Genomic DNA, 13,399 nt, shown 5'->3' with positions numbered 1-13,399 from the left:
TGCTGTTTTCTCTGCTGCTGTCATTTCACAAAAATTAATTATTAACTGATTCTTTTAAAGCACGTCTAACCTTTTCTTATTGTAAGGCTGAGTGTAATTGTAATAGTAAGGATGATCTCATGCTCCTAATAACCTGGAATTAAAACTGTAAGCCCCAGTCTCCATTGGTGAGTGTCTTTCATAGCTCACTGTGGACTGTGGTCTGTTTTTATAGATCCGCAGGGCTCAGGATCATCATAGAACCAGGTAATAGTAATCCACTCAGAGTCTAGATATTATCGTTGCCGTGGTAAATAGCCACAGGTTGGTTGGTGTAGAACATGAGAGAGGTGTTCAGTATATCTGTAGCAGGATCTTTTTTCAAGATCTCTACACCTAAGAGGCACCCGTCAATTGGGTCATAGTTCAAATGAGGTCTCTTTGTTTTAGTGACTTTTCAAGTTTTAGTTTATCAACTCAAGGAACATGTTAGTAGTCTATATACCCTTTAGAACATCCGGGTCACTTTTCTGTTGGCCAGTGCTGCCACTGGGTTCTACCATTCTGGGTTTGCACTATTACTACTGGGTCTTACTTAGGGTTTCCCTTGCTATGAAGAGACACTATGACCAAGGCAACTCTTATAAAGGCAAATATTTAATTGGGGCTGGCAATTTCAGAGGTTCAGTCCATTATCATCATAACAGGGAGCATGGCAGCATGCAGCCAAACTTGGTGCTGGAGAAGGAGTTGAGAGTTCTGCATCTTGATTCAAAGGCAACCAGGAAAGACTGGCATCTTCAGGAAGCAGCTAGGAGGAAGCTCTCTTCCTCAATGGGTAGAGCCTGAGCACAGGAGGAGACCTCCAAAGCCCATGCTCACAGTGACACACTTCTTCTGATAAGGCCAAACCTCCTAACAGTATCACTCCCTATGGGCCAAGCGTATTCAAACCACCACAAACTGTAACATAGGAACCTATTTCATGAGAGGTATCTTACACTACCATCGCCACACTGGCAGAGGACAGAAAGGCAAGGATAGGGCTTCCAAACCCACTAGCACTCCTTTTACCAATGGCTTCCCGATGTTTCGGTGAAAGGAAGACTGTGTTGTACATGGGAAGTTCTACACTTTTGTCCATTTCTCATCAAACCTTAAACTCCTCCCTTCTCAGCTGCATCCAGCAATGATCAACTATATTTGCCCAATTTACAGAAGAGACGATTGTGCTGGGTTTCATCAGCCAACTTAGCAAACTGAGGGCCACTCCTGGCTGAGGCTATGTACTGACTTTGTTTCTTTTCTGGTAGCTGTGAGGAAGCACTCTGATAGAAGCGACTTAAGGGAGAAAGGATTTCTTTGGCTCACAGTTCCAAGTTACAATGTATCCTGGTGGGAAAGTTAAGGTATCAAGAACTGGAAGCAATTGGTTACATTATGTCTACAGTCAGAAGAGAGCAGGGAAATACATGCATGCTTCTGCTAGGTTCACTTGCTCCATTTTATACAGTTTAGGATGCTAGCCCTGGAAATAGTGCCACTCACAGTCGAAGGATCTTTCCATTCAAGATACTCCATGGCCAACAGTCATGCCCAGAGGTCCCTTCTCCAAGTGATTCTAGGTTCTGTCAAGTTGATAATGAATACTAACCATTTCATAACTGAATACGTGTAATCTCTGGTGCTACAAACACCTGCAATTTCCATATAACCTGAATTTTCACTTGGTCAGGAATTTGATGTCAAGCAGAAATTTTGTCACGATAAAGCATATGCACAGCGTGTTGGGATTTGTTCCCTGTAGAAGCTTCTTGTCTGGCATCAAATGTCTTATTCACCTTCCTGGAGTATATGCGAAGACCTGACTTGGGTTATGGGTCTAGCAGCTAAGAGATGTTGACAGATCCTTGCATGATTAACATCTTTATGGTGAAATTATAGGACCCGCAAGGAAGGCATGGCCAGTCTGTTAATAAAGGAGGAGCTGGTTTAGCAAGCAAGGGAGACTTGGGGGCAGGGGTGTATTACATGGTGGGGATGAGATAAAGCCACATAAACCTCGTCTGTCTCCAAATCGCCAGTGTATGCAAGATTGACCTTGAACTCCTGATCCTCCTGCCTTTAACTCCCAAGTACAGTGATTACTACTAAGTGTTACCGAATTCGTCTTACCTCAGTAGAATTTGCTGCTCAGAATAATCATGTATATTCCAAACTACTAAAATGTTCTCATTCTGATATTTAGACAGAAGACCAAATAAAGTTATGAAGTCAAGTTATGTAGAAATTTGGCAATCCAACACTGGGTCTGAATGATTTGTTAAATATACTCTTCCTGTAGCAACAGAAAGGACAAGATTCTTTCAGAGCATTGAAGTCTTTTTCTGTTTTTGACCTGTCATTTTAACCTACAAACTCATGACAGTAGTTAGTCCTCCCTGAAAGTCTTTCCCCTGGAAGGGCCTAATTTAGCAACTATTTGGTCTAATAAAGACCTTCCTGCAACAGATACATTAGTCATCCCCTGATAGTTCAAGCAACACTGTTTGTGTCTTTCCCAAGACCCAGTTTCTCTTCCCCTCTAACTCTAAGGTCATCATTAAGGATGCGTATGAAAGCCAGATAGGCCAGTCCTTGAGGGTCAGCTTCCTGAAGATGCTTTTGCTTCCATTAGAGTATTTGTTTAGGTTTACTTAGGAAATCAAAATACATCCAATATACCAACAGTGTACTCATGCATTCCAACTAAAGGAAAATTAAATTTCAGGAATGAGTGCATATCAAACCGTTGCAGAGGGGAGGAAGGAGACAAAGGAGGGAGGGAGAGAAAGGAAGACAGGTGCTGAGGTGCTGGGGTATAGTTCAGTGCTAGCTGGAGGCTGGGGCTTTGATCTCCATCACATCATAGTTCAATAAAAGTGGGGTCAGGAGGATGGCTCAGTGGTCAAGAGCACCTGCTTCTCTTACCGTTGAATTATCAGCACTCACACAGTAGCTCACAACAGCCTGTAACTCCATTTGTAGGGAATCTGATGTCCACTTCTAACATCTGTAAGCACTAGGCATGCGTGTGATACACAAACATACATACATACACATACACACACACATACATACATACATACAGATAGACATTCTCCCCAACACACAAATAAACAAAAATAAAAAGTCTTTACAAAAAAAGATTAAAGCGTAAGATTTTTTAGGGATTGTGCTCTTTGCCCAGACTTCATAACTACTAAAAAACCTTCGTTTTCCCATAATGGTTCTAGTGAGATGTGACCCTAAAGTCAATGAGGAGAGAGATACCAACTAACTATTGGAGTCCTCCTACAGTATGAGACCCGTCTTCTGTCTCAGTGTATTGGTCCAGGAACTTCACTAATTTTAGGGCTGCCCACACTGTTTCTGTGTCCCAATGACTGGGGACCTAAGATTTCCAGCAATCAGGCAGGGACTCCATCCTGCTGCTGAAGAGGGGAAAGAAGTGGGAGGAGGTGGGAACAGAGGAGATGAGAGAAAGGGAGGGCCCTGCCTCGCCCCCGCCCCGCAACCCATTCCCATTGGCTAAAGGCTTCCTGGCCCCATCCTACCGCCCGCCTTCGGGCGACGCTTAAAGTGTGCGGAGCAGGTGCCTCCGAGGGAGGAGGAACTTTGCCGGAGTTAGTGCAGTTCGCTGCACCCATTCATTGCCCGCAAGTCCCCGTCCTCCGGTCCGGCCCACAGTGGTCAGGGAGGGAATCCACGGACTGCAGCGGCCACTCGCGGGGCATTGGGGCCAGAGGAGGGCCGGAGAGCGCCGCTGACCCTCGTGGACTGGGAAGGAGGTGACGGCGTCCATGCAGCTGTGTGCCAGGGCATGGGGGCTGCGCTTGGGCCCTGGAGCCGGGGGCGGCCACCGCCTGGCTCGGGGCACCGGCTTGAGTTGGGCGCCGCGGAGCCGGGACAGCAGCAGCGGCGGTGGCGGCGGTGGCGGGGACCGCGGCGCGGCTGGGGCCTCGCGCCTCCTGGAGCGCCTCCTGCCCAGACACGATGACTTCGCTCGGAGACACATCGGCCCGGGAGACAAAGACCGGAGGGAGATGCTGCAGGCGCTGGGGCTGGCGGTAAGGCCCTCCACCCTCCACCCTGCCCGGGCTCTGCCCGCCGGGCCTCCGGGCTCCCACCTTGCCCTCCTCCTGCGTCCCGGGCCCCAGCTTGGAAGCGAGCGAGCTCTTGGTGCCTCCTCCTCTCTTAACTTTTCTGCTGTTCCCGCTCTTCAAAAGCGCATTTAAAAAATATCCCCAACTCCAGACGAACCCTAATTTTGCCGGAAAAGGAGGAAGACTCCCTACTTAGAGTACATTAATACGGTCAGCTCCAGTTGCCGCTCCCGAACCCTGAGTAGCGGATTTACCAACCGGCTCCATCATTTTCTTTTTCCTCCAAAAGATTTCTGTTTCCTGAAGTTTCACTTTAAAATGAACCCCTAACTAGAAGTTCCTACCAGCCTTTGAAGATGAAAAAAATTGAGGTGGCTCTCTGAACTCAGGCATTTTGCTCTCTGCCTGTCGTGTTCACCAGCTTGCGTTTTTAAATTTTAGAGCATTGATGAACTCATCGAGAAAACCGTCCCCGCCAGCATCCGCTTGAAGAGACCCTTGAAACTGGAAGACCCTGTATGTAAGTGGCCCGGAGGACTCCCTGGGGCTCTCTGCTTGCTCTGCCTTCTCTAATCTCTAATGGTCCAGTTTGGAGATTGGATTGCTCAGTATTTGACAGGCCCTAAAACGCTGGGATTTTTCTTTCCCGAGAAGAATCTGTAGCCCCTTTCGTGGTCTTTATCCTTGGGGTTCAGGCAAGGCACCTACTAGCTTCCCAAAGAAGGCCTTGCTGAAAGACACGTGTAGGATTAGGACTCTCCACCTCCTGCACGCCCACCGGAAGGGCTTTTTGTTCCTTTGAGCTGGGAGGGTTGTTATCTAAAGAGATCAGGTGAGACTCAGAAAGGAAAAAGGAATCACCTGAGGTCATGCAGCTGGAGTAGTTAGAGATTTGTTTGGGAGGGGACTTAGACTTCTCCTCGTAGTCATCAGAGTTTCAAATTGTTCTGTGTCACATCCGTTTTGCCCTCCCATACTCACCCACCCAAAGACAGCAGTGCTTTGCAAGACCGAGCGGGTTTTTTTCTTTTTCTTTTTTCCTTTTTTTCGAAGAGCACACAAAACCGATTTATGCTTGGTTAAGAAATCTCAGGCTATGTATAGGCTTCCCTTTTTATTTATTTTATTTTTTAAGATTTGCTTGCATTTATATTTGCGTACCACGTGGGCTGCTGGATCCTCCAGAACTGGAGTTCCTCACAGGTATGCGGCATGCTGGTTCTGAGAGGCAAACCTGGGACCTCTTCAAGAGCAACACAGGTTCTTAACTTTGGGCCATCTCTTCACCCCCACTTGGTAAAAATGGTTTTAATGGTCCAAAAACTGTCTTTGGGTGTTTTGACTTCTAGGAGTCAGGGAAGAATCTAAACGTTAAGGGCGTGGTCAGAGCTGAAGAACCCTAAGAAAATCAAAAAACCCACCAAGCTCCTCCCCTGCTTACTCAGATCATAAGAGATATTTCTCTGGGACGGTTGTTTTGTTTTGTTTGTTTGCTTGCTTGCCTGATGCTGCTTGTTTGGTTTGGTTTCTGTGAGAAGGAATTCTAGATGCAAACCTGATTCTGTCTTAAAAGGTGACCTGAGCCTGCAGCTGGGGAACGCTGTACCTAACGGTCTCCCTGGGGCTGCTGCCCTCTTGCTGTCAATTCTGACGGTAAGGAGCTTGCTCACAAAGAAATCCACATGAGACTTAAAGAGGTGGCCATAAGGTGTATCTATCTCAATTTCAGGACACCAAAGTTCTGAGCCATCAAATGAGAGAAAAACAGTGAGCTTGGCTTACTTGTTTTTTTTCAAATAAGGACTTTCATGTAGGTTGGGCAGCCTCGAACTTGTGATTTTTCTGGTCCTTATTCATTGGGTAAAGTTTCTATGATGTGTACACTATAATGAGGAAAAACTGTATTTTTGAGAATAATTTTGTGTTTGTGATTCATTCTCTCTCTCTCTCTCTCTCTCTCTCTCTCTCTCTCTCTCTCATTTTTTTTAAAAGATAGGGTCTCACTATGTTGCCCTGGCTAGTCAGACTTTGGAGACCAGCTGGGATTAAAGGAGTGCACATTCAACCCTAGTTGTGTGGTTTTTGTTTGTCAAGGAAGCCATTGAAGAGTATTTGTGCAAGTAATTGCCTTCCTGAGACTTTCAAAAACAGAACGTCTATATTAGCCCCTAGTACAACACTAATCAGTGTTGTTTCCCACCCCCCCCACTCCGTACCCTCCCCCCCCTTGAAATAGGCACTCCCTGTCCCTGTAGCTTGCCTGGAACTATGTAGACCAGGCTTTCTTCAAAGGCAGAGATCCACCTGCCTCTGTCTCCCTCCTGCGTGTGCTGGGATTAAAAATGACTTGTTTCGTTATTGTTTAGTTCAGATTTTTCTATCAAGAGATTTATTTCACCCCGTCCCTTGGAACAGGTTCCCAAGACTTTGAAGTCCCTCGGAGAAAATATTCTGCAGTCAAAATTCTCACTTTCTACCTCCCCTTTCCTGTAAAGCTTGCTTATTGGGGTAAAGAGCAAGGGTGAAGTGAGGGTTAGGGATGTTGCGTTTGCAAGACTTGGATGTTTTACACTGCTGTGTCATGTCTAGTAATGGTCTCTGTGAGGAAAGCAGGCTGGTTTCTTGTTGCTTCCAACAGGAGCATTTAGGAGTGGAGCTGCCTTACCCAAACTTATCTTCCCGTGAGTACTGATTCTCTTCTGTAGCAAAGATTCATTTGCTGTGGTGGCTGTAAGAGCAAGCTGCTGTCTTTACCACCCTCATTGTAAGCAATGAGTAGATACTTGGGTTATACTTATGCACAACGATATAATGTTGAACACGTGTATATAGTGCCTCCTCTGGGCACTTTTGAAAAGTGTTTCCTGTGTACTATTTGTTCAATCCTCATTGCAATCCATGAACCGAGTCTGTCTCTCTCCTCCTCTGCCCTTTGTTTTAGAGACAAGGGTCTCAATTGTGTTGCCCAAACTTCTCACATTCATGGACTCAAGTGCTTCCTTATCTTCCCTTCCCAGATACCTGGGAATATAGCCCGCCTACCATTGTACCACACTACCCTTTCACAGCCATCACTCCCTTTAAAAGGAAGAAACCGTGATACACAGAGGCTCATTAACTTGCCAGTGTCTTAGGGAATGGCCTTTGGGTGGGAGCAGGATGCAAATGCAGACCAGGTGGTTCCATCGCCCACCCTCTCTGGTCATCAGATTGCTGGTTTTGTGATATCCCAGGCAAGGCGGAGAACTCCTGCCCTGACTCTTCTAAGGTGCACAACAAGCCAGTCATACTGGAGCAGCCACTTTTGTCCTGTGCAAACTGCCCCAGTAGGAATGAGAGCCCACGATGAGGCTGTAAGTGTGGAGCTCTCGCGCCCACACCAGGATGAAGGAAAGGCAGTGGGTGTGGAGGGCAGTGCTTGCATGGGTGAGAAACACCCCTTACTGACAGCCCTGGAGGATGCTGCTGCAGACGGGGCCAGCAAAGTAAAGGACAGAGTAGAAGGGTTCCTTCCGTCTGGAGAGAGACTTCCTCTCCTTCAGAAAGTGAAAATAATATTTATTCACATTCCTAATGCTGCCCTCCCCATCCCCTGAAAAATACTTTTATAAATTAGTCACTGAGTCATTACTCAGGGAAGCAAGCAACACCTCTCGCTCAAAATCCTGTCAGCTTAATTCCACTCAGATGAGTTTCCCTCAGCCACAACCTTGCACCAAAATAATAAATCAGTGAAAAACTATATTTTAGTGGGAGCCTTGGTTTCCTTCAAACGATACAAGCTGCCTTTTAATTATTTTGTTTCTTCTATTAGTGTTATAGTTAATTAAAAATTACTCCAGAAACCGAAATGATGAGTTGCACTGCTCCGTTTTGCTGTGTAGACCTTTCCAGTCACGGCATCTCAAAGGAGCCAGATTAAACTAGCCCAAACTAACCAACCAAATGCTGCAGAGATTAAAGTTTACACACACCCTCACACTGCTCTTCCTGGGCCGTGCTTTGGGAGAGAGGAGAGCAACCCTCGCAATGCTCAAACTATTCAACTGGAGCTGAGGCGCTGAGCTGTCAGATTGAGAGTTCGGATGAGGCTCCTGAGGACTGAATGTTCTAAGGTGTGTCAGCAGAATGAATTTTTAAATAAATGTTTAGTGGAGGGCAGTGATGTGGGAGGGACATTGTACAGTGCAGATGCAAGCGATAACTTTATCACCCTGAGGGTTGTGTAGTCTTTAGTTGATCTGGGCACTCAGAATGAAGCAGCTATCCTTCCCCAAGTCAGTCCTACCTGGAGGGCCCTCATCCCCGAGGCTCAGGTATTTCTGGTTCCTCCTAATCCTTCCCAACTGAGATAAATCTGCCTCATTTATAACTGGGATTGCGAACTCACTGAATGGCAAAGTCAAGGTTATTTATTCTGAACTTGCAGGAGCAAGAATTAGACTTGAGTTTTGGAAAATAGAAAAATCTTTAGAGTGGACGTGGGAAGGAGGCTTCAGGGATGGTTCCAACAGGGGGCTATTGGTGAGCATGCACGGCTATGGCTCCCTCTGATCCTGAGCTAGAAGGTCTTTGAAATGCTAGGACTTGAACCTACAGCCTTAGGGCTGCTAGGAAGTCCATAAATCCCAGTCTTTTTACAAAGTTCATTTTTAACATTAAAATATTTCAAGGTTTCTTGGGCTCTGGCATATCAAACCATGCTGACCACTCTGTTGACAGAAATATCAAAAAAAGTTTATTTTTAAATAATTGCATGTGAGTAGTGGAGGCAGGAGTATATTGAGCCCAGGTACCCTTGGAGTACAGAGTGGCATTAGGTTCCCTGGGACTAGAGTTAGTGGTTGTGAGTTCCTTGACCAGGGTGCTGGCAGTGCCTGAGCCATCTCTCCCAGCCCCAGCCCCTTCTTAAAGGATCACGGAAGCCATCTAGCATCAATAAAGATAGATCTAGGGGTTGGGGATTTAGCTCAGTGGTAGAGCGCTTGCCTAGCAAGCGCAAGGCCCTGGGTTCGGTCCCCAGCTCCGAAAAAAAGAAAAGAAAAAAAAAGATAGATCTAATTTTTTTAAGTTTTATTGGCTGATGAGATGGCTGAGAGTATAAGGGTACTTGCAACCAAGTCTGATCAATCCCCAGAGCCTAAAAGATGGGAGGAGAAAATGAACCACCCAGTTGTTCTCTGCACGAGTGGACACATGCACACTGAGTACAGTCTTTAAAAACATACCTTTAATCCCAGGCCTTGGGAGGCAGAGACAGGCAGATCTCTTATCTTAGTTCAAGGCCAGCCTGGTCTACAGAGAACTAGTTCTAGCAACAGCCAAGGCTACACCGAGAAATTCTGTCTCAAAACAAAAAACAAAACAAAACAAACAAACAAAAAACAAAAGCAAAAGGCAAACAAACAAAATTATATATAAAAATAAAGAAAAATCATATTTTGCATCTAACATTCCTAAATTTTGTTTGTTTGTGTCTTAGTCAGGGTTCTCTATTCCTGCACAAACATCATGACCAAGAAGAAAGTCGGGGAGGAAAGGGTTTATTCAGCTTACACTTCCACATTTCTGTTCACCACCAAAAGAAGTCAGGACTGGAACTCAAGCAGGCCAGGAAGCAGGAGCTGATGCAGAGGCCATAGAGGGATGTTACTTACTGGCTTGCTTCCCCTGGCTTGCTCAGCTTGCTCTCTTATAGAACTCAAGACCACCAGCCCAGGGACGGCATTACCCACAATGGGCTGGGCCCTCTGCCCTTGACCACTAGTTGAGAAAATGCCTTACAGGAGGATCTCATGGAAGCATTTCCACAACTGAGGCTCCTCTTCTGTGATAACTCCAGCTTGTGTCAAGTTGACACACAAAACCAGCCAGGACAGTCTGTTTGTTTGTTTGTTTGAAGTGGATTGTTTTGGAAAAACTATAGGCTAACTACTGCCAATTAGAAATTTTTGCCAAACTTAACGGTTTCTCTAAAACAAAAATAAGCTACGGTCCCCACAGGCTGCTGTGAGGTTCGATTAGATCTAAGATTTCTTCTTTCTTAGATGTTTACTCGCCAAGAAGGGTGTAAAGAGACTAGTGGATAAGGGCACTTGGGGTTTTGGAAAGAAATGGAGTTTGGTTCTCAGCATCCTTTTAGCAACTTAGAACCACCTGTACCTCCAGTTCCCATCTTGTCTGATGTCTTCTGGCTTCAGGCTCTCTTAGGCATGCATGTGGTACCCAGACTTGTGCAGGCAAAAATATTAACACACGTACATTTTTTAAAAGTAGTTTAAAGATGTCTGTAGATCCAGCTTTTGATAAAGGTTTCCGTGTAGTGTCCGCACATTTCCTGTATATTTCTGGCCCCATCTCCCACCAGATTGGTCGGTTTGTTACGGTTAATGGACCACTTTTTCCTTCATCTTAGGCATCCTCTTTGTGGTTGTCTCACTTCGGCTTCCTGCGTGCTGGACCTGATGTGCACCATCTTGTCTGGCTGATGAATATTAATTCATGTTTACTCGTGGGTCCTAGCTAATTCGGGAAGTAGCATGATTTCTTATGCAGTAGTCGATAATGATGTACGTTCTAGGAGTTTGGAACTGTACAATGACCTGTGTTATCATTGTATTAGATAGAAAAAAAAAAAACCAAAACAAGACTTCTGCATCTTCCCCAATGTCTACATATTCCCTATATGATGTTAACTTATGCTGAATTTTTAAATAGCATCAAAATATCCAGTGCTATCATAATCACTTATGCAGCGCTGTAAATACAGTGTTACCCTTGGAGACCACTAAGGTGGGAAGGACCCTTTGTCCCTACATGAAATTCCCTGGACTATTTAGCTTGTTAGGTTTTGAATTGGTGTTTCCAATGGCCTTTGTTAGCAGTAGTTTGTCTGAGTTTGCAGTTTCCAGGTCTGCCCCCATAGTTTCCTCTGTCAGTTTCCCATCCTCCCGTCCTGAGAGGCTTGTTTAAGTTTCTTTGGGCTTTGATATATGGAACTACGCTGACCACACTGTTAACAGAAATGTCAAAAGGGGGCTGGAGTGTATTAGAATGCAGGTGCCCTTGGACTATGAAGAGGGGTGTTAGAAGGTAGAAGGCGCTACAGAGGCACTGGATACACTAGAGTCGAATGGTAATAAAAATAAGGTCCCTGACAGGAAATACTGAATATTCTGCAAATAGGATGGAAACAGATTATGGCCTCGGCAGAGGTGAAGTGTGAAAACACGTGGCTGTTTGAGGAGTGATGGACAAACTGTAAACAGACTATTTCGTTGTCAGGGAGTAAGGAAAGCAAGGTATGAGATGTCACTCTGGAGGAGTCAGAGCCAAAAAGCATATGTTAAATGTGAGATAGTTCAGTTCTTCCTGAAGCAGGCATCAAGACCATGCTAAATGCACAAGATGGGAACAGGGATGACAGGCGGCCTCAGACTGTTGCAGCTCTGACCCTGCCTGAATGGAGCAGAGGTAGGAAGACTGAACCCAGAGACTCTGAGATGGCTGTGCAAGTCTGGGAAAGGTAAAGGTCGAAAAGCGTCAAAGAGCGGAGGGAGCTCCAGAGTTCCGCAGTGACTTCGTGGGAATGAGGGACTTCCACAGTGGACAGACAGAGGCAGAATGTGGGAAAGATGAGCGTGTGGAGGGGGACAGTCAGGTGCAGTCACCAGGATCAAGAAGAAAACTTTCCTCAAGTGCTGTGGTCCCTATGTTGACTTTTGGACCTCTCTTGGGTCCAAGATGTCAGCAGAATCAAGAGTGGCCTCTAAGGTGGTAGGAGTTTGTGAGCTGCTTGCCCGGTATTCTCTTTGCATGGTAAGCAGAAAGAGTAAGGCTGAATTGGGCAAAAGTGAAATTTGAAAAGAGTCAGCCCGTCACGTATCTAGGTGGTAAAAGTGGAGGTCACCCCTCAGAGAGAGCCTGATGAAGTTGAATGACGTTGATTCTGTCAGGCATCATTTACAGTCTAGGAGCAAGAGTGAGACATGTAGTCACTAAGTTCAGCCGAGGTTGAGGATTGGAACCTTCGAGTGCCAGAGACTTCAAGGTCTGCCGGTCAGCTCAGGCCACTGGGTTTGGAAGGAGATGGAAAGACTCATCCATCTTGCACCTAGAGGTTCAACGACCAACTTCATGGAACAGGGAGCAAGGACACGCAGCGCACCATTCTGAAGGCAGAGGCACTGGGGCAAGTAAGATCACAAGGTTATACACTCGCTGCTCTGAGTGTCTTCTGACTTCTGATGTCTCTGCTAAACCGTCCGCCCAGGAGCTGTGTCCTTTGCTTTTTGTTTGTTGTGTTGTGGGTTACGACTTAGATCTCTTTCTATGACTTATTTATAAATTATGGCAGATATGGTGGCTCACGCCTTTAGTCCCAGTACTTGGGAGGCAGAGGCAGGTAGTGAGTCGAGGCCAGCCTGGTGGTCTACACAGCGAGTTCCAGGACAGCCAGAGTTGCACTGTGAGATCCTGCCTCAAAGCCAAAACTAAAACCAAAACAAAGCATCCATTGTTAGTTTACTGTATGTGTGTGTGCAGTGCTTGTGGGCACCCTTGGAGGCCAGAAGATTTCCTAGAACCCGAGTGTGGACGAGGAGAATTGAAAACTGCTCCTTTGCAAGAGAAGCAGGTGTTCATAAAAGCTACTGAGCCATCCGTCATTCCAGCCCCATAAATCTCATTTTCTCTGCTCACTCCTCCTGTCTTGCTTATTATTCCCAGGATATTTTTATAGTACAAACGGAGAGAGTTTAAAGTCTGGATTCTCAATGCTGATTATTAAACTCTGGAAAGATGAAATCCCTGAATCCAAAGTTATTGTAGGCACTGATGGAACTTTCCCGATAGTGTTGAGTTTCCATTTATAAATGTTTCCCCAAAGCTTTCGCTTATAAGAATAGAGCTGAACCGTTTAGGGAAACGATTTTTGTAGTGATCTACTATGGATTCTGTGCTAGGTAAGTTATTAGTTGTGCGGAACTACCTGGTTGTGAGCCACCATGTGGTTTCTGGGATTTGAACTAAGGACCTCTGGAAGAGCAGTCAGTGCCCTTAACCACTGAGCCATCTCTTCAGCCCAACATAACTCTTCTTAACCCACCGTGTTCCTGTCTGCAAAGAGATTACATACAATTCATTACTTGGTGAGATTATAAATTAAAGCACAGATCTCTCCACAGATCGTTCCTTTGATCTATTAAAGGCAGCCACTTGTCGTTCCCTTAGGCAGGGTAAGTGGTTTGAGTTAAGCTCTTGGAGCATATACTTCC

The 13,399-nt window shown here is 45.7% G+C and overlaps 1 protein-coding gene across 2 annotated transcripts in view; it reads left to right on the top strand.

Annotated features, from left to right (window-relative positions):
• Positions 1-3,605: 3,605 nt before the first annotated feature.
• Gldc (glycine decarboxylase) overlaps positions 3,606-13,399 on the top strand; it is a 78,868-nt gene continuing 69,074 nt past the window's right edge. Inside the window, exons 1-2 of one of the 2 annotated variants that reach the window (XM_006231211.5) lie at positions 3,606-4,088; positions 4,566-4,644. In XM_006231211.5, the coding sequence (XP_006231273.1) occupies positions 3,822-4,088; positions 4,566-4,644 (346 nt within the window). In that variant the 5' untranslated portion in view covers positions 3,606-3,821. The remainder of the gene's footprint in view (positions 4,089-4,565; positions 4,645-13,399) is intronic. The other variant, NM_001415944.1, reaches the window with a different exon arrangement.

This window comes from Rattus norvegicus, chromosome 1, assembly GCF_036323735.1.
Source record: "Rattus norvegicus strain BN/NHsdMcwi chromosome 1, GRCr8, whole genome shotgun sequence".
Taxonomy (NCBI): Eukaryota; Metazoa; Chordata; class Mammalia; order Rodentia; family Muridae; genus Rattus; species Rattus norvegicus.
The sequence above is the reverse complement of the archived record's forward strand: the minus strand, read 5'-3'. Positions and strand labels throughout refer to the sequence as shown.